General features: G+C 37.6%; 1 protein-coding gene across 3 annotated transcripts in view; it reads left to right on the plus strand.

The window, feature by feature from the left end:
• ATXN7L1 (ataxin 7 like 1) overlaps positions 1 to 20757 on the plus strand; it is a 114350-nt gene that overhangs the window by 33215 nt on the left and 60378 nt on the right. For 2 of the 3 annotated variants that reach the window (XM_061366276.1, XM_061366277.1), the window contains exon 3: positions 6766 to 6870. The exons of the other annotated variant lie outside the window; for it this stretch is intronic. In XM_061366276.1, the coding sequence (XP_061222260.1) occupies positions 6766 to 6870 (105 nt within the window). The remainder of the gene's footprint in view (positions 1 to 6765; positions 6871 to 20757) is intronic. 3 annotated transcript variants of the gene reach the window in all.

The following is a 20757-nucleotide window of genomic DNA, read 5'->3' on the forward strand; positions in this document are numbered from 1 at the left end:
GCCTTTGCAAACACACAAGAGTGGCTGAGCACTTTAATTATTCAGTGTTGGAGGCTGTACTTAACCTGAGTCATGTACAGAGAGTGAAGTAAAGACTCCAGAAGCAGATGAGATGTCTTCTGCCTACTCCAGGAGGTAAGGGGCCATGTGCCTCTATATAAGTACGTTTTAAGAAGTAGGTTTTTCAAGGAGGAAAAACCTATATTAGCTACTGTCTTATCCTCTAAATATCTTAAGATGTGAAAAGCTGGGATTTCTTGGTGTTGTAGGTATGCAACATACTTCCTGGACTTCTGAGTTTTGGGTTTTCTCTTCCAGTATTCTTGTGGTAAGTTAGTCTGGTAGCCCTGACACTTCGGTTCCTGTGTTGCCAAATCCTTTTAGAATGGGATGGCAAATAACCTACATAAATGTCACTAAAGTCTTCAGAGCTGTGGAAGAAAAGCTTTGTCACATTTTCCCATGTTTCTTTCTTTTTTTCCTTTTTTCTTTTACATATCTATACATATGTTATCTTAGGCAAAATTGTAACATCAGTGATGTGTAGCTTACTTTATAATCTCTTCAAAATGGGTTGTTGTCACAAAAGTTATGGAGATACTGTCAATTCCCAGTATTTGTTTACTTAGCTAATTCCCAATTATGAACCCTCTGGTTTTGCTTTTGTTATGGGTCTTTGGGAATGGAAGGCACCACTTCCATCTTCAATATAGTTTCCAAATGCCCAGATAAGGCAGTGTAGTACAAAATCTTTCCAGGTCATTGGAGGTGGTATTTCCTGGATAAACTATAATTAATAAAAAATTTCCAACATTCTTTAGCATTACCAGCATGATTGCAAATCCTCACGATTGCTCTAACCTGGGAAGCAGCATACCACTTGAAGTTACTGCTCTGGTTTAAAGGTGTCATGCCCATGACTCTTTACCACATTGGCTCTTGTGAAGTCTTACTTGCTGGTTTTTCCCCTGCATTTTTTTTCTTCATCACTATTGTGTTTAATTTATTGTTATTGAAAAGTCCAGTATTTCTGTTTTCTTATCTTTAATCACTTTTTTCTTAGCATGAAGAATCTTCAGGTCCTTGCATTAACAACCAAAGGACTTAAGTCGGGTCTTAGGACATTTGGCTCTATGTTAGTCCTGTCCTTCATATTTTAATTTTACTTTTTCCTCAGCGTCATGGTTCCTTAAGCCATGACCTGCATTGTTCCATCAGAAAACAAATGAGCTTGAGCATTACTTTGTGATTTTGACCCTAAAGTGAGATATGATTTGAGCAGGGGCTTAGAGTAAATGACATCCAATGATCTCGTTCAGCTTAAATCATTCTGTGATTAATTGCAACTGTGACTGGCATTTTCAGGGGTAAAATGCAATTTATACTGGCTAGCTAATTGCTGAAGCAACTTACTGGGTTTTATGTAAAAGAAGAAAGCTAAAGGAAAACCATACTTGGGGGAGAATAAAGCTGATGTTAAGTGGAAAGAGTGTGACAATTATTTCTAAGATAAGACTATCCTGTCTGTGCAGGCATATTTAACTGCTGTCTGAGTAATACCCTAAAGATGTCTTCCTATTGTTTCAGTTTCAAGTTTCCATTCACCATTCAAATTACTTAGTTTTTAAGTAATCTCAAATGTAACAGTAATCTAATGCACTGAACATTTTTTGTGCATTCCTCCATTTTTGAATGATGGATGGATTTGACACTCCTGTGGAACAAGAGGGAAATAATATTAAGTACATTTCTAGGCACAGAGTTTTAAAATCTGTATCTCCAGGAGCTGGAGAAACCATATGGATTTGGTTTTATCCATAGCCATTTTTGCCATTTCTTTTTTTAGCTTTTCTTTGTTAATTTTAAACTAGTGTGTCTTGAACAGTCTTTCTCTTTCCCTTCCTTCCTCCCCTTTTCTCTTTTTACACATAAGCATCACTAATACTATTCAAAGCAGGCTTTATGTGTGTATTTAATGAAGCAGCAGATACATAAGATAATGTTTAAAGTGTGTATAACTTACAGCAGAAGATCACCATTAAAAATTCAGTTTCCCACACAATAATGTGAGGTCTTGCTGTTTGACGACGTTAATTTTGAAGGGGAAGAATGTTTTAGATTATTTCTAGCTTGTGTCTTATTATGTAGTTGGACGTAAATGTTTATGAACTGTATAATGATAGAGAAGGAACTTCATATAAGTCATCTTTGTTACTAAAAATAATTCCTTTTTGTGTGGTTTTGGAGAAGATGAAAAGTCTTGTCTGACACCTGCATTTTTGTGTTTGTGTCACAGTTTGCAGAAGCAACATTTTCTTCGTATTTGTAAATGTTTGTAATCCAAAAACTATAAGCAGAAGTTGTGTTTATTTTCCCAGCATCATAGCAAAGTATATGCACAAGGAAATATTTGGTTTAAGATTTTAATCTAGAAAAGTCTTATTTCCTACAGTCAGCATTCGCTCTCTCTGATTTCCACCTGTCTTGCATATTTTTCACATGACATGGGGCACTTTCGCATCCTGTTAGTTAAATAGCTCATTTGCAAGCAAGTCTTTTGTCAGTGTACAGTATCAACAGGCACGCTGTCCAAGAGATTCCATTTGAAGGCACGACAATTCTGTATTGCCAGGGAGTCGGGTATGTACAAAGAGCACTCCTGCAAAGCATGTGTCTACTGGGAAATAAGTTATCTGTTCTTTCCTGCCGTCAAGAGTCTGCTTCGCATCTACTGAAGGCATCTTCCAGTAAAATGAGGTAACTGTGATGGGGCCATGGAGAACTTTTACTTACCAGAAGGGCTAGACACATCACTCTGTGTCAGACTTGTAGCTATCTGTATGTGTACACGGGAAACAGGCGTGTCACAGGCTCTGGTAGAGATCACCCTGCTGGTCTGGGGTGAGTCATGCAGACAGACCTTGGGCACTTGTTTCCCTTTAAGGGGAGACCAAAGTTTTGGTAGAAAATAAATACTCTTTGCAGTTGCTCTTCTGTCTCTCCCTGTGTACTTTGTAATTGGTTAATTTAGTATAACAATTATTTTTTGTACTTTGATAATTATGTCAGTACTAGATGATAGTCTCTCATTCACTGATTACCTGCCATCTTCTTCAGTGGTCATGCCTGTTTCCATGAAGCAGTCTTTCCTGAGCTGACTTTGGAGAGAGATGTTTTCTTCTCCAAAATTAACCTTTCCTGAAAACCTTATCACCATTGCATCTGACTGAGCAGGCAGGGAGCTGTGATTGTTGCCTTTAGAAGATAAATTTTTGTTTGGAGAGGCTGTTGTCTTTTTTGCTACATGTACAAGGTGTTGAGTATCACATGGCTGTAATTTGATCTAAGAAAGATACCAGTGTCCACAATACCCTTTCAATCCTGGTCGCTTTAAGTAAGACATGGTAGCATTGAACTATTCTTATTAAGAAGAAATAAGAAAACATAAAGATATATGGTTGTTTATATTTTCTGCTTTCTTTTTCGTTTTGCATTTTCCTTGCTTTCTTCATTGTAAGTTCTCTGATCTGGATTGCATTTGTAATATCATTGTGCCTAATAAGGTGTGTCCCCAGTTGGAAATTCTGCTGGGATAATATTAATGCTTCATCTAGCTTTAATTAAAAAGTAATTTATATATATATTATATGTGCTTAAAAATTATGAGTTTAGTAGTGAAACTGATTTGTGTCACCTTGTTAATGTTGATGAACTGACAGCATTAGTTGAACCTGCTTGTTCTTGATGAACTTTCCTCTTTTACAGACTCCTAAATAGTGAGGTTCTTAAGGAATCCCATCTGAAAGATAGTGTTTAGTTGAAATTTTTTAGCTATTCCGATTCAATAATAGCAATTTGTGTGTATTATGATTCTTATTTCTGATTTGAAACCTGTGGTCTCATGTCCTTGAGATTCTTGGATTAATTTGACTTTTGACAGGTGGCTAATAACTGCAATTCATGTAATAAGGCTCGCTTTACAGTAGCCACTTGCACCTCCACTGGGCTGTACCTAAGCATCTGCAAAATGAAAAACTTCCAAAGCACTGTTTCAGGATGTCACTCACTCTGCATCTGTGCATTTTTTTGATGCTGTGTTTCTCACAGCAGCATTTTGGTGCATTCTCCTATGTGTCTGTGCAGTTTCTTTGCATATAATCTTCTGCTTCCTCAGTACTTTAAAAATTGAACTGGTGCTGTTTACGAGTTACGTGCAGTGCTGTTTGCTGGGGTTGTGCAGTGAGCTCGTCCGTACCAGGACTTTTCCTTCATGCTCTGTCTCTTGACAGTGCCTGGTGAAGACATACATGATTTTGTGAACCTGTGAGCTAACCTGATTTCTTATTCCATCTGTGTCCTTGGATATATTCCTCCAGTACTAATATCTTGCATCTTTCTGTAAGTTATTCCCTGCAGCTTCATAAAAACTCGGAGCCAGCCAGACTTCATATGCCTCAGAGCTGGGCCTATTTTAAAGGCTGGTATATGGATCTGTGAAGGTTAAGTGTACTTAAAGAATTTAAAATGGAAAAAAAGTTGTAACTTCTATGTTTGTAAAGGGCAAAGTCTGTATAGTTTTCATACAGATTGTCACTGGACCATTCAAACAACAAAAAAAATTGAAGTTGTTGAGATATTTATCCATTTTTAAAATGCTTCAAAAGCGTAATTAAATGCATGGGTTTTAGCTGAGACTTTGTGTCAAACTGTATCTGGAAGAAGTAATCATTCCTGTGGAGTTTACAGTGCTGTTAGTGGAGATCTGTAGGTTCTGATCAAAAAATATCCTTGGGAAATAATTGCCAGTGTAAAGTGATTTTTAAGGTCACTGACTTACCACATTAAAACAAGAAATAAAATAAACAGGTCAAACATAGTGCCTGCTTAGGGTTTTGTTTGTTTTACCAGTAGGGAGGATTTAATTTAATCTTAACTGTGCAGTTTTGGCTTCATCAGTACTAATGCTATCTACAGCAAGAAATTACCAGAGTAATACACCTCACCACTGCCTTTCTTTTAAATTTAAGTTAAATGTGTTGATTGCATTCATCTGGCTGTAATGCATTTAAAGGCTTGGCTAGTCCAAGATTCACACTGCAAAGGGGTCGTGACTGATTAACCTTTCAGCAAGATCTCATAGCCTGGTACGAGCAATAACATAGAGGCTTTTGGCTTTCAGGGGATAAAGGAGCAATTCATTTCATATCATGCAGGTTGGTGGTGCTGGTTTGTGCCCAAGAATGCTTGAGCGAGCCTGCTTGGACCTACTTGTGATGCTGCCTGAATCACTGTGAGAGGGGTGCCCTGTTGCTCTCTCGCGTTTTCAGGGACTGAAGACACTTTGCATTTCATCTTGCCAAGTACTACCATTGTAAGCAGGGATGTTACCTACAGAGCAGTACAGGCCAGGGCAGAATTACTTACCAAAACATTTCTATGGCCAAAATGTTTGCTTTGGTTAAGAACTAATGAAATAAGTACCTGCTTAAGTCACCTTTTGAAAGAAATTACTACTTTTAAAGAAAAATACAACTTACTGGAGAAGCTGGATTTAGTCGCTGATGCTTATCACAGCTGCTATTGTGCGTGTTTGTCTTCACAGAGTGTCTTCTCATTTCTCCTCCTGTTTAAAAGGCACTGGGTTGATATTTCAGTCCGAGTCAGGGGCTGCATTTGCAAGTTCTGTAGTAGATTTAAGATGCTGCTGAATAACATCGGAATGCTATTTTACAAGATCTTTAAATGAAGATGTCACTCCCCTGTTCTGAGGGGTAGCATGATCTCTGTGGCTGATACTCAGGATGGGGTTACTAATGCAGCAACACGTTCGTTAACAACACTGGGCATGGTGACAGGATCACACCAAAGTGCATAGAAGTGGCTGCAGCTGAGCTGCGACAAATGAGTATGTGTGCTTGTTTTTAAGCTATAGCAAAGCAAAGTGAAGCAAGTTATGTCACTTGTAATGTTAGCGCTCTGAGGCCTTCAGTAGTAATTTAAGCCCATTTTAGTCTGTTCATAATGGCTTAAGAATGCATGTATTGCATTATGTGTTTCAGCTGAGAAGGACAAGTGCCTGTCATCATCTGACTGTACCCATCTTTTGATTTCCTGAAAGTCGTGGTGCTGTCACTGAGAAATACCTCGTTAACCGACTTTGTCTCTTCCCAGAGTTTTTGTTGGGGAAACAAACAGCAGGGCATTTGAACTAGGGTGAACACTCACACAGACTCAGAAATTTCATGTCATGACATCTAGTTCAAAGCAGGGATGACTTTGAACTGTATTTTAAGCTTCCTGACTGTATTTTAAGCTGTAGGATCCTTGACCTTGGTTACTGTAACTAACTTTTAAGCTGGATACTTTCTCTAGCAATCTGTAGTCAAGCTTGGGATATTTTAACATGGAGCATAACCATGCACCATGTTTTCTACTTTACTGTTTACTTATTTTACTGTTCCAACATTTGACCAGTACAGAAATACTTATTCCATTTCTTGGCAGTGAGTGTTAAGACAAACGTGTTGCTGCCTGTGCTCTGACTGAGGGATGAGACTGCAGCATTTTAGTATAGGACCTTGAAACCAGAAGATGGAGAAAAAAAGTCTCTTAAACATAATAAGAAGCTCTTACGGAGCAGTGTATAAGCTTGCTTTGTATAAATTAATATAACAGTAGTGGCCCTACAGTATTTTCAGTATTTTTTTTAAGATATATTTGAAGCATAATTTCTAATTCTTGTATATATTTTTAACTTTCCCACAGATATGCACTTATTTGGCCATTATCCAGCTCATGATGATTTCTATCTTGTAGTGTGCAATATCTGCAATCAGGTAGTCAAGCCACAGGTTTTCCAGTCACACTGCGGTAAGTGAATGTTTTCTTTCCTGAATTACAGTGCCAAACTGGCTATGGTTCTCTTAAGAATCATTGCATATGATCATAACAGAGGCATTGCAGATATACTTTTGTGGTTATCTTGTGTTCTTTCCACAGAAAATACCAGTGATGCCCTCAAATAGGCATATTTCCTGTAGAGGAAGTTAAATTAGTTGTTCTAGAAGCTGGGCTTTTGAAGTTGAACTTGTACTAAATTAACAAATAAATCCTGTTAGCTAGATACTAGCTAGGCTAAAACTATTATGACATAACATTGGATTGTTTTTCATCAAAGCTGTAAAGTGAGCAGCAGGCTGTGATAATGATCTATATTAAGTAGAAGTTGGATGTTATGGGTTGTTTTCTGATGGATGGGTTTTATGCATAGCTGTATATAGGGTTTATTTTTATCAGAGGGTTTAATTTTTTACTTAGGTAACATGTTGAGTCACGTTTCTTAAGATTCTCTTGAAAAATGTTCACTTGAGAAGCTGCAGAAATGTGCTGAAACTAATTTCTCAATTAGTATAAGCAGCAGCACGATGGCAATTTTAATATTGATAATTTGTAAGCAGAACCTGCTTCAGTTAGAAATTTTTGCTATTGACTAACAAACTACTTTCAGATATTCCTGAAAAACTTCATCATGAGGTCTGGTTTATTTATTACTTATCCAGTGGTTTATTTGTTATTTCTCCAGTGGTTTCTTCCTGTGGTGGTATTTTGGTTATGGTTTTGTTGTTGGTTGGTTTGGTGGTTGTTTTTTTTTTTTAAGGATTGCAAAATGTGACTGGAATGGCTAGCTTTTCCATGAGGTTTAATCAAATTCAGTTTAATCAAATTAATTTGAAGGTGATTGCATAATAATGAAAAGCTGCTGCTTCTGAGGATGGAATCAGTTAAATACATGAGGGAGGAGGGGGAGAAAGACCCAACAAGGTTCCTTGCCTACATACAGCAAATAAACTTGACAAATTCTGTGCCCCTTTCAGTCTTTTGGACAGCAAAGCAACACAGTAAAAAGAAAACCTAAGTGAGATTAACAGAAAATATAGAAATTTATTTACTTTTAAAGAGATACTACCAAAATATTACTGTGGGTTTGTATGGATGGGCTCTTAACAACCGACACAGAGGAACTGCAGTCGTGTTGAAAGGCAGTTGTATGACTCACCACTAGCTTTGGCCCAGATTGAAATAATTGTGAAAACATGGTAATAGAGGAATATAGCATTTCTATCCGGTGAATGAGAAAAGTTATAAAAGCATTAGTATAGTGGGAGAAGGACTTACAAAGTTAGGGTGGGGGCAGGTGTGTTAACTTTTAACAAGCTGTCCTGCTATTTTTTCTCAAAATACATTTCTTGCCTGTAGGCATAGCTGGTTTCTTCTTGCCCAGCCTCAAGTATCTTATGATTCTTTCATTGACCAAAAAGCTCCTCTGCCCATGGTCATAGGTACAGTGGGTACCATAAACATTGGATGGGTGCATTAATAAAAGATCCTCTACAGAACAGAGCAACCTATATAACACCTTCCTGTAGCCCTCTGTAGTGGTGCTGTTTCCTGGACATGATCTTCTGGTTTGGGGAGCACTATGAATGTTGGTCCTGTTTTCACATAGGAGGCATATAGAATGATGTTTCTTCTAGATGAGAGTGAAGTAATCTGTGTTAGAAGGAGCTGTTTGAGCTCTTTGGAAGTAACAAGTTGCCATCAGTGTTAGTGGGTTGTCTGTAAACTGCGAAGATCCTGTGAGTCACTGCCCTTTTTTCTTTTTTTCTCCATCACTCCATTATTTCTACAATTCCTTTTACTTCATCTTCATTATAGCAATCGTGTTACACTGAACAGTTGAGTGTCACGTTCTGAATTGCTTGATTTCAGAGTCTAAGGTCAATAAAGACTTGTTAAAAGCAAGTAGACTGTATTAAAAGAAAAGGAGAATACTGAAAATAGGTGAGCAAAAGTGCTACCTCTTGAAGATTGTACTTAATCTAGTCAGACTTATTTCAGGAGAGGTGTACTGAAATATTGCTGAAAGGGCCTGTGGAAGAGCTTTCAATGTATAGATACAATATTTTGGTTTAAAGACGAAACAGTCATGATGATGTGGTAAAACCACATAAAAGTTGTAAAGAGAGAAGGTTTCTTGGAGGTCTTAAGAATTATTGTAAATACCTAATAATTTATTTTCAAAAATTAATGTTAAAAGTACTACATGTTGTGTAAGTGATGTGCATTCTACTAACATACAGTTGTTTTTGTAAGAAATGTATAAGATGTAAAGAAATGCTACACATGGTTCTTATTAATTAGTCTGTAGTTGCATTGTCTGGTAAGAGAATTATAAAAATCTTGCATTAGGAAACAGACCAACTGTGTGCTGCCTGTGGCTGAATAATCTGTCACTGGGCGTGCTATGATATCAGTTGTCCACTGAGAAAGATCTGGAGAAGGCTTAGTTTGAGACATTGCTTCTGGCTGCGCTGGGCTTTTCTCTGAAGAGGGAAGGTTTAATTTGGGGGTTTATTTAGAGTTTTATCACCTGTTTGACATAATCCATTTGATGGATCAAATTGTGCTTAATTAGTTAGGCCATGCAGCAGTATACCTGTAAATTCAGTGATGCTGGACACCAGACTTTGAGATGTTTTAGGCTATCATATTTACTCTAAAATGCACTATATTAAGTCTTGTATCACAGAGCTTTAAAATTGTAACAAAGACAATGGAATGAGAAAGCATTAGAAACCGCTACTGGTTTTTTGGCTCTGAAAGGTTGCATCACGGGGAGTCTTTATTGCTGCTGACAAGGACTTGTAGAGTTCTATCCCAGAATTTCACACAAAGTGTGGTTTGTTACTAATATCCCTTGTAAGATCCAGTCTATTTTCTCTAGCTAAGGATTTAGATCCTTGCCCGACATGTGCTTTTATGTTTCTAGGTTCCCTGCATTGTAACTTGAAGATCTTGGCTTTGGAGCAGCACTGGAATGCTTAGTTTAGCAAACGTTTTTGTAACACTTCTCTCAAGCTTTTGCTGGCATTTGCCTTTCTCCAGAGCGTAAAGAGGACCCACTGTTTCATTTGTCTCTAATTTCAGACATGTGGCAGCCATCCTTGATGGCTCTGGGAAGTTGTGAAGATTATGGAGGCAGATGTTGTTATTTAACTTTTAAGACTTTGATTCCTGGAATATCAAGCAGAAAATCAGAAAAATCTGGTTGTTATTCAGGCTTTTTCATGGGAGACAATGCATCATACAACCTTAGACACATAGAAATCAGGTAAAAAGAGACCTGGCTCATTAGAGGGCTAATCTGCTGTACTTGAGAGGCTTTGTAATAAACGCAGCATAAAGCTCTATGTTGCAAGTAGTAGATCCGTTCTAGCCTCGAAGTCAGAGAAACACTGAGTTGTTTTTCAGAGCAGTTTCACATCCTTGTATCTGTGGGATAAACACTTACACCCTTTTGTAAGGATTAAACCATTCACATACATATGGTGTAAGCGCAACTGAAAGAGAGACTTGCTGTTACATGCTTCTGGATAAACCATATAAATCAAGTAATTTTTTTGAGGTCATTCATTATTATTGTGCACTTAGAAAATAGCCTATCATAATGTCATCAGCAATAGGGTTGTTTGTTTCTGAAGCCAGTTCATTGAGTAATTTGTTGCAGTGATACAATATCTTAGATATTTTTTGAATGTGTGAACATGTAGTTGTGTTTATTTCTCCATAAAGTAGTTTGAAATGTCAGTCTAGTTGTGCAGCTTGTAGCATTTCTAAGTGTACCCTGCACTTGGAGAATTTTAGTTTTGAGACTTTGTTCTCAAATGCCTACTTCAGTGAAGATACAGAAGACTTCTTGTCTCAAACATAGTGTTTGAGTAATTCTGAAGTACCATAATGTTCCTGCTGTTTGTTTTCTTTTTTCTCCAATATATCTGTTATCTAGAAGATTTGTAGGCTGACAGCCTATGCTGAGCTCTGTCGTATGACTTCAATTCTGTGCCAGTTTGTCTGTTACTTGTTAAGATGGGACCTGTACCATTTCCCAGGAGACGTTTCTATTTTCCTTTGGCCCCAGAGAGAGTAAAGCTTCATATTCTTGTACCACATTGTCCTTTTCTAGACAAAAGAGCATCAGCTACAGTTCTGGTTATTTTTCTAAAGTGTTCCATACAACAGTAGGCTTGTTAACTTTTGGTCCTGTCTTGTTGAAAGGAAAATCTCTTGTAAAAGGTAGCTCTGGCCCAGTGAAGAACAAGCAGTTGTACATACAGACACCTTGTCAAAACATCTAGACTTTTAATATGAGGAAACAAATTAATGACTGGAAAGTGTTAAAAGTAAAGTTGGGGAGAAGAGGTAAATTAAGCCAAACTAAATAATGCAGCTTAGTTAAACAATAACTGTAGTATAACCATCAGAGAAAGTTTGTAAACGTATTCTGGAACAGTTGCCAAAACTGTGAAGGGTATCTTAATGAACTGAATAGTTAAGATCCCCATTTGATGAAGTCTTAGCACACAGAGGAGAACAGTTGTGCTTTATCAAGGAGAAATGACCATGAAGATATCTTATTTTGTTAAATTCTCTATTATAAGCTCATTGCTATCTATCCTGCCTGTCTCTAACAGGTTTCTAATTAAGAACTAGAAATTCTCATTCCTTTAAGAAGAAAAAAACCACCCTTGATTTTCATTACTTGCAAGTTATAAATCCTCATGTTGACATCCTCATGTCAGCATGAAAGTTGGAAAAGCATATTTCCTTTTTATCCTTTTGTTTGGCTGTATAAGCATCATTTAAAAGAAAAACAAATTAGAAAATAATGGATCACTGAAGAATATAAATAAGTAGTTTTCCCTTCCATATCATGATTATTTTCGTAAGAGAGGTTATATATTTTTAATTACTCAGACTAGCTATTTTACATTGTGCTAGTTGTGCGCTACAATTTAATGAACCACAATTAGAGGCAAGAAGGCTGAGCTTTCAGTGTGAATAAGAATGATTTGCTTTCTTAACACTAGCTGGAACGTTACTAGCAGACACCTTTTTTGCATAAGGATATAGATACGAGTATCACTGTCACATTTGATAGATTATTCTCAGGTTTTATATTCTTTATTTATTCTGTGCATTAGGTTTTATTAACTACAGCTGCTTGAGGGTTTGGAATTGTGAATATTTTACCCATTGCATTTGACCTTTCATCAAGAGGAGTGTTCTTGTGCCCTTCAAGGACAACGACTTTTTGAATTACTCTCCTGCTGCTACTGTGATTTTCTTTTTTCACAGCCTTGTCAAAATTGGCTATATGATACTATTATTGATTAAATAACTTTCTGGTTGTCACATGGCTACATTTCACTGCACAGAAGAATTAAAATAATGAAAATCACTGTCGGCCCGCCTGCTTTTTGTTAAATACGGAAACAATAGCAGCTACACTGACAAGAATCCCAGTTTTCTTTTTCTTCTGGTAGGGGTAGGTGAGAAGGAACCGAATGTTTTCTGTGTACCTTATTTGCTATTGTTTTGCTTGTGCAATTGCCTAAGATACACTGGTTTTGTCTGTAACTTTCATTTCGATTACTTGAAATTGGAAACCCCTAGTAGCTGGATGCATACAAAATATTCCCTCTAGCATTACAGTCTGTCAGAAATCTTGTTCTCGAGACCAAAGTACAGCCAGTGGCATAAACCTCTGTCTCCTGTCTGCAGTGAAAATCTGAGCTGTAGTTCCTGCAATGGTACATGCAAGTTATGTGGTCTGTCATGTCCATGTCATTGTAAGTTCTCCAAGTCCAGCTGGTCACAAGCAGTCTTTTGCACCATTCCCATAGAACTTAAATAGTACACGTCTGTATGGACAATCCAGATAGAGCAAATATTACCCCTGAAGAGGCAGAACTAAAAAAGCACTCTTCTATCTTAAGAGTGCTGTGTTTTTACACTGTCAGGAATTCTTGACTCTGATTAGGTACAGAAATGCAAAATTTTTGTGTATTTACTCCTTGGAGAGACCAGCTCTGTATCCTAACTGCTGAGAGGTTCTGGCCAGATTAAGAAAAACACTTAGATGCATAAAAGATAACCAGTTGGCATTTTACTACTTGATTCAAATGAAGCACTTAATAGAAATCCTTCTTAGCCGATCATATACGTGAAAGTGTTGGTGACTTTGGTATTGGCTACTGTGCTAATCCGGGACTACGAAGAGCTTGGATTTTCCATATGTGCCCTGGAGAGAGCTCAGCGGAAGATACATTGACAAAGTCATGTTCATTCAAAAAAGAGAAGAAAAAAATAATTATCCTGCTTTCTCTGTAATTATTCATCCGGGAAGCAAGAGACTTGGATTTAGTAGCCTTGCTACCTAGGAGCTCTTCTCCTATCTTCCACCTTGTAGGAGAGGAAAATGTCCTAACCACCATAACTCAGGCTAACAAGACTAGCACATGCTTTTTGCATTGGAAATGCATCAAAGTAAACCTGAACGTAGCAAGTAACACCCAGATCGAAGGCATGGACTGTGATAGGGACTGAAAAATGTGCAGCTGATGCTCAGAGCAACAGCAGAGATAACATGTCTTCACCTTGCAGGTTGCTGAGATCTGCTTGAGGCTGGAAGGAGTTTGTTGTGTTTTCTTTCCTTAGTCTAGTGTGTGAATTCCAAGTGGAGCTGTGTTCAGACCTGCTGATCTCTTGCTTAGAAACAAGTAGCACAATATTTTATAGGGTTGTTTTTTTATATATTTTCTATCATCCCACTGCTTCCTTCTTTGTTGTTACTAATTCATCATCAGTTACAAAGCCTAAAACAGAAGTTCAGATGTAGAAATAGATACGATGTGTAGAGGGTTGCAAGGTCAATGCATAGTTTAAGTAGGAAGCTGGCAACTTCCTATAGATAAGTTAAAACTCTTGCACTTCAAAAATTTGCCCTGGGTTGATGTGTCAGTAATAGAAAATTTCTTCATTCAAAAGATTCTTTGAATGAGAAATCAGGAATGTTTTGGCAGTGTTGGATCTCAAAGGACTGTGCAGGAGCAGTGAAGACAGCAGAAGAAAACATTCAGCAGTGAGCAGAATGCTACGCATGTATGCAGTAATTATGAAGCACAGTAACCTCCCCCCTTCCTCCCCTTACCTATCTCTAGACCTGTGTAGAAATTGAAAAATCTGGAAATAAAACATTGATTAATTGTCTTTTCCCTAAGTTTTGGGTTTTTTTCTATTAAGTTGTAACTTTACAATGCCTTCACTGCACTGTAATTCTACAATGCTGATCTTAACACAGGAAGTCAATTGAAAGTAATAATGACACTGGGATTTTCAGTGGACTGGAAATGTATTGTTCTAGTTTATACATAATTCCTATTGCTATAAATTAGCATATCTCTTTTGCAAAGCATAGTGTATTTATTGATGGTATTTGATCAGTGAACTCTTTTCTATATTTTTTTTACTTCAAGCAAATTGTGGTAAACACTGCAGTGCATACTTGAACCGGGTGGTGTTGTCATGGCATTGATGGGAGATACATATCACTTGTAATTTCTTTCAGTCAAGATTTTAATAGAGATGTAGTTTTAAATAGTAACCAATAAGGACTTCTTTTAAGGAGTGTCCATTAATAGAACTCAGCTGTTGAAGGTTGACTGTAGCATCAGGCTTAAGTTTAATCTCCTACATACTGTAATTTAACAGGACTCTGTTTAGTGCATCATTCTTCTAGCTGCTTCACTGATGGAGGGATAAGGGTTGTGATAATAGGGGAGAGGGGAGAGGCATAGTGAAAATTTTCCATCATAACCTGTAAAAATCTGACAAATTCAAAAATAGACGTTTTCTATAATGTGTGTCTTACTTGGTGAATGTCTTCTGTCTCAGAGAATAAATGTTTTTAAAAATAATTTTGAAAAAGACTTCACAGTCCTATTCCTAGGTAAAAGTTCAAAACAGAATTAAGAACTTTTGAATTCACTTTGGGAAGTATTTTGGTGAGTAAAAGATAAACAAGAACAAATCCTTCTTTATATCAAACTGTGATGCACTGTAAATAAGGCAGTTTAAAGTGGAATCTGAATTTGCAAAAGGCCTGAATAACAAGTCATTGTTTCTCCACTGTATACAAAAGTATATACGTGTTAAGAGCAAGTGTCTTCTCTGCTATCTCTGTTTTTCCTGCATATGATCAGACAAGGAAGATGTGGTGGGGTTTTTGACGGAGGGCTTTGGGGTGACATGCAGTGTTGTAGTTTGCATGTCTTACGAAAGGTAATTGTCATTTGCATCAGTCACTACCGAATATTATAAGTTGCATTTCAAGTCTGTACAAGTCTTGTCTGCATATAGTCCTGCCCATTGACCATGACTTTTAGCAGTTGGCTAAATGTTTTGGGTTTATGTAATTTTCTGACTGTTGCCATTTCTACTATGTTACCTTTTAGCAATTTCTTGTAAAGCATAAGTTTAGTAGCTTCTCTCTCTCCTTGTACTACATTTTTTAGTATAAGCTGGCTCATAAAGTTGATGCTTGTCCATTGACTGTTGGCTCTTCCCAAAGGAAACAGTTGCAATTCTGGGGTAGTGTCTTCTCTGACAGCCGAACATCGCCTGTGCCATGAGTTGTGGTTGCTGAGTCTGCATGTGAGGTAGCAGGTGGGGCTGGAGGTGCAACTCATCTTGGGCATTCAGGGCTCCCTTCAGAGCTGGAGAGCTGGGCTTGGGAGGAGGCTGGATGACCCCAGAATATCACTCTGGCCCACACAGCTGCCAGAATTAGATGGCCTTGTAATGTACAATGGTGAATGGAAAGAAAACTAGAATGGCAGATTGTTACTTTCCAGAAATGCTGTTTCTGGTAGTCTAAAATGCTGCTTTCACATGATGTTTTCTAACATCTACAGGCCACATGGGGTGCAGTGGGGAAGATGAAAATCCCTAGACATGCAGGAGGGTGGTAGGATAGTCATGCATCCTTTCTCACAGACGTGCAATGGAGAGCAGTTGGAATAAATACTGAACTGTAGTTCAAGAGCTTTATGGCTTTTTCAGGTTGGAAGCAGTTACAATAAATGCCTTTAATGAAGAAATATTTATTTGGTATTTAGAAAACCCCTTGTTTTTTAGTAAACATCAGCTGTGATAAATTAGCTCATACAAGGCTTGCAAAACTACTTGAGATACTTTCCCCACAATTTTCAGTAAGAATATTTATCCCAGATTTTGTATACCTTCTTAATTTTAAAAGTATTTATTCTTGTTAATTTTAATATCTTTTTTTTTACTCTAATATGCGAGCATGTTTGTCACAGCTCCATGTTGAAAACCTAGTGAGTTCTGTTCATTTCATTGTAATAGTAGTACACAACCTCTTGGTACCTGACTAGTGCCAAATCTATTCAAAACATTTTATTTGCATGCATAAAATACTGTACTTAAAATTCTCATCATTTCAAATACAGCTGAAGCTCTGTGTGTTTCCCATTTCACGGTCCTGTAGTGATTCATATGATTATCTTTAATAGCTTATTGCTATTCTATTTAACTGGTGATATTAATGTAATAATTGTCACATTAAAATCTAAAATATTGAATTAGGCCTTGTTCTAAAATATATTTTATTGCTACAGATAGGTTAGACACACTGTAGGCTTCTGTTTTCAAAATAAGTTTTTTTGCCTTCATCTAAATAGGTTAATGAAATTATATGCTACAAAATATAATGAAAGAACTCTTAAAAATGTGAAGCAAATGATGATGGGCAACTTGTTCACTTCACTACCTGTATATTTTGATTCCATTTCAAGTACTTGATTTAGCTTCCTGTGCCAAAACATACCTAGTGTTAAAATGCCCAAATAAGATTTAAGAAACTTGTCTTATGAGCTCTTTATGTTTGTGGGACTCTTGATACTGTTAACCAGGAACGCTGTCTTTGACTAGTGTTCTGGGAAATAACAGATTTATTCCCCCCTCTCTTTTTTTTGGACAGGCTTCTTGTTTCTGTGAAATAATTTTTTATCATGCCTATCATCTGTTCTGCAGCTAGCAAAGTACAACTGATATCATACTTACATAAAATAGCAAGCATTGCATATAAGAAATGGTTTAAGGCAAGCATTTATATATTATTATTTTATACATCTGCTTTCAAGTTATTCCCTGTGTCATATAAGGTATTATTTTCATGAGTATACCACCAATGTTGTACTTTTACTATTTGTGGAACTAGAGAATTTAACATTATTTTTGTATTACTATTTTTAGGTTTGAGATTGGTGATTGAGAAATTGTTTTGTGTTTTAATTCAGTTTGTTAAGAGGAGGACTGGCAGGGAGGAGTCTCTTTTGGTGCTGCTTTTACCTCAAAAATATTGAAGCAAGCTTCTGTGCAAGCTGAAACACGGACCAGTAGTTGGCCAACAGTACTGACAAGGTCTGCATTGATTATAGGTGTTTCAGATAGCTTTAGTGTGTCTTTGGTGGTTGGATTGCATAAATTATGGAGACCAGTGCATCCTCATGTGTACTTAAAGTTCCTCAAACTTGCGGTAGCACTGTGCATGTCCAGATGAGTCTGAAGACAAGTGTTTCTCATTCTGTGACTCCAGCTAGATGAAAACTGTAAGATATGAGTAAAAATGATGCTTCTGAATTTCACTAGGACAACAGAGGACTAGTTTGCTATTGAAAGAAATCTTTTTGTCCCTGTTTAATGATAGATGGATTTAGTGGGAATGCTGGAATGAGCAGTAACACTTCTCATCGTGTTTGCATGGGCAGGAAAGGTGTAGTCAGGATCAGACAGTTAAGGCTGTGGAGAAGGGCATGGTGCAGAACTGCATGTTTAGTAAAATGAGTATAGCGATGGTGCAGCAAGAAGTTGAAGCTTGAAAAGTCTGGTGTTTGTTGTGTGCTGCTAAACAGCTTTGTTGACCCTGTGTTTTTCTGAACTTATTGGAGACTTGAGAGCTATGGAGTCCTGTGGAAAGGGTTCTTAAAACTATAGACTGTGTGAAGAAATGCCTTCTTTTTTTGGTTTGTCTTTGAACCAGGAATGAACAATCATTTCCTGTCCACCTTCATAATAAATGTGCATCATCACCCTCCTCTGTCATCACTCATCCAGTCTGACAAGTCCAAATCTGTGTAATTGTCACCCTGGTTGAGACTCTCCGAATCTTTGCTATGTGTTTTTGTATCTTGCCTAACTCTTCTAAACTGTTTTTGAAAGGAGGGTATGATGTGCTGTATTCCTTGCCTAATACTGATTTGCCTTTATGACCACTAGAGATCATTGAGATGATAATTTCCCAGAACTGTTACAAAACCAGTGTCTCATGACTGTGTAATAATAATTCAGAGACCATCACTTTGTATATTAAATCAAGATTTTCTTCTTCTGTGTCTGTCAGTACACTTCTCTACATTGAATTTCGTTTACTATTTTATTACACTGTATAGTAATGTTGGGTCTTTCTGCAGTGTGTTGATTTTCATCTTTAGTACTCTGAGTAATGATATACCAAAGGTTTTGTTCTATCAGTAGCCATCTTTTTTTGATCATTTAGAATTTTAGAATCACAGACTGGTTTGGGTTGGAAAGGACCTTAAAGCTCATTCAATTCCAACCTCCTGCCAGAGGCAGAGACACCTTCCACTAGACCAAGTTGCTCCAAGCCCTGTCCAACCTAGCCTTGAGCACTGCCAGAGATGGGGCAGCCACAGCTTCTCTGGACAACCAGTGCCAGTGCCTCACCACTGTCATAGTGAAGAATTTCTGTAAATGTTGCAAATTTCTGAATGTGTTGAATAATTCAGGCCCTAATGCAGGCTCTAGCTCTGTGCCACTGCTGAAATTCTTTCTTCGAAGACCATTTTTGCTGTCTTTCCTTACCCCATAAGTACTTTCATAGCTTTTGGGTGGGGGTTGCAACCCTCTTCCCTGTCTCACCGCAGTTATGTTTCCTTTAAGAAACATGAAAACGTGGACTTGTTTCACTTGGAAATTTAAGTAGACTGTGTCTATGGGATTTCCCTTGTCCATGTTCCCTTTAAGTCTTTCAGGATATTTGTGACTCATAACTCTTTCACAAAACTACACTGACTTCTCCCCAATACCTCATACTTATCTGTATGTATGCTAACTTGGTTCCCTCTAACAGCTTCTACCTCCCTGACTTGGATAGATTGCAGGTTTGCTACTCTCTTTCTTTGCACTTCCCAGATGTCTGTCATCTTCTGGTCTTCAGGTACAAGGTGGTCTAGTGAAGGGTTTGCTTGCTTGTTAGTAGCTCAGTAACTACATCCATGGCTTCTGGGGAGCTCCTGGATGAATACAGATGGTCTGGTCCTGTTAAGCTGTTTTTCAGCCTCCTGCTGCTGCTTCAGTTGGAATTGGGATCTCCAATTCCTTTGGAGCTTCTGGGCCATGAAGGCCATTGTTGTCAGGACTGGAAGAAAAGAAATGTTTCATTTATGCATATGCGTCTAGGTGTGTACATGCGTTTATGAATGCATATACATTGGCTGATTAATCCATTGCATCCCAAGTGTAATTGTAACCTTAATTCTAGAATAACAACTAGGGAGTGGTTTATTGCCACTTCTTAGGTAGATGCATTTGAAAAAAAATGGGATTTTTTTCTTTTTTTCAATCTTGCTGAAGAATTCACACAGGTTTTTCGCATTAAAGAAATGGCCTGAGGATAACTATTTTTTCTCTTATTTTTGTACCAAAATAAATTTCATACGTGTAAAAGTGAAGTGTTGCACTTGGCCAAAGGTAACATATTTCTTTTAGGAGACTGAAGAAAAAACAGAAGAAATGAAAGTCTGGGTCTTCACAATGATACCTGATCCTTTAGTCACTAATGGGGAGATTACAACAGTTAACATGCCATGTGAGGCATCTTATTTACCATTTTCTTCCCTAATCTGAGGTGAGTTGAATCAAGAGCACCTTAAGCAGGCTCCAGGGTGTTCATGGGTATCTGTAATCACTCATGTGGACTGTGTTTTCCTTTCCATAAATAAATGATTTTTGATATCTCATCTGCCAGGGAGTAGAGGAACAATGCTTCCATGGCTCTGCCTGCTTCTCCAATTGTGTGTCTTGTATGGAAAAGGAATGGAAAGGGTTGAGGGAGGCTCAGAATTTCCTGCAGGCTGAGGGACCAACTGGGTGCTTCTCCTACTGGAACACACAAGTACAAGACCACACCGATTTCTTCTCTCCTTTTGATATTTTTATTTTGCATAAAGTAATTAAATAGCTGTTGAACAGAGTAAGAGAGAGAGTTAATCCCTAACTTTGACCAGAAAGAAACTCAGTTGGGATCCAGTCTGTGGTTTGGGAAATTTATTTATGAAAGGTTGAAATAAGTCCATCAGGAGGGAGGGGGGGAGAGAGGGAGAGCAAACCCCCTCAAAAGCCTTCACAGTATTTTGTCCTCATAGTTAGAGCCCTTTTCTGTAGAGGAGAAGATCTGGGTTCACACTGGTTTCAGCAAGATGAGTGCATTAATCAGGTAAGCAGTCATTTAACTGGGGTTCAGCAACTTTCTTTTGTTTGGAGAGTTAAAATGGCTTTTTAATAAAAAATAGTAAAAAATACTTAGTATTTTGTCAGTCAGAATTAAAAAAAAAAATCCACTTTCAGAACCAAGTCTAAGTAAGTAGCTGGTCATAAAAAGAAATAAAACCAGTCACTCAATTGTCAGAGAATCGGAAATTGATATTTGGGGGGGGGGGGGGGAGCCGTAATACCAGCTCCTATGTTTTGATCAGCAAGACCTACTGGTGTGTCCTGAATATAAAGAATTTTGAGGGCAGTGAGGATGCTCAGACT

This window comes from Neopsephotus bourkii, unplaced genomic scaffold, assembly GCF_033783945.1.
Source record: "Neopsephotus bourkii isolate Nb327-2 ecotype Australia unplaced genomic scaffold, CSIRO-AGI_Nbou_v1 NB_1328, whole genome shotgun sequence".
NCBI classification, from domain to species: Eukaryota; Metazoa; Chordata; class Aves; order Psittaciformes; family Psittacidae; genus Neopsephotus; species Neopsephotus bourkii.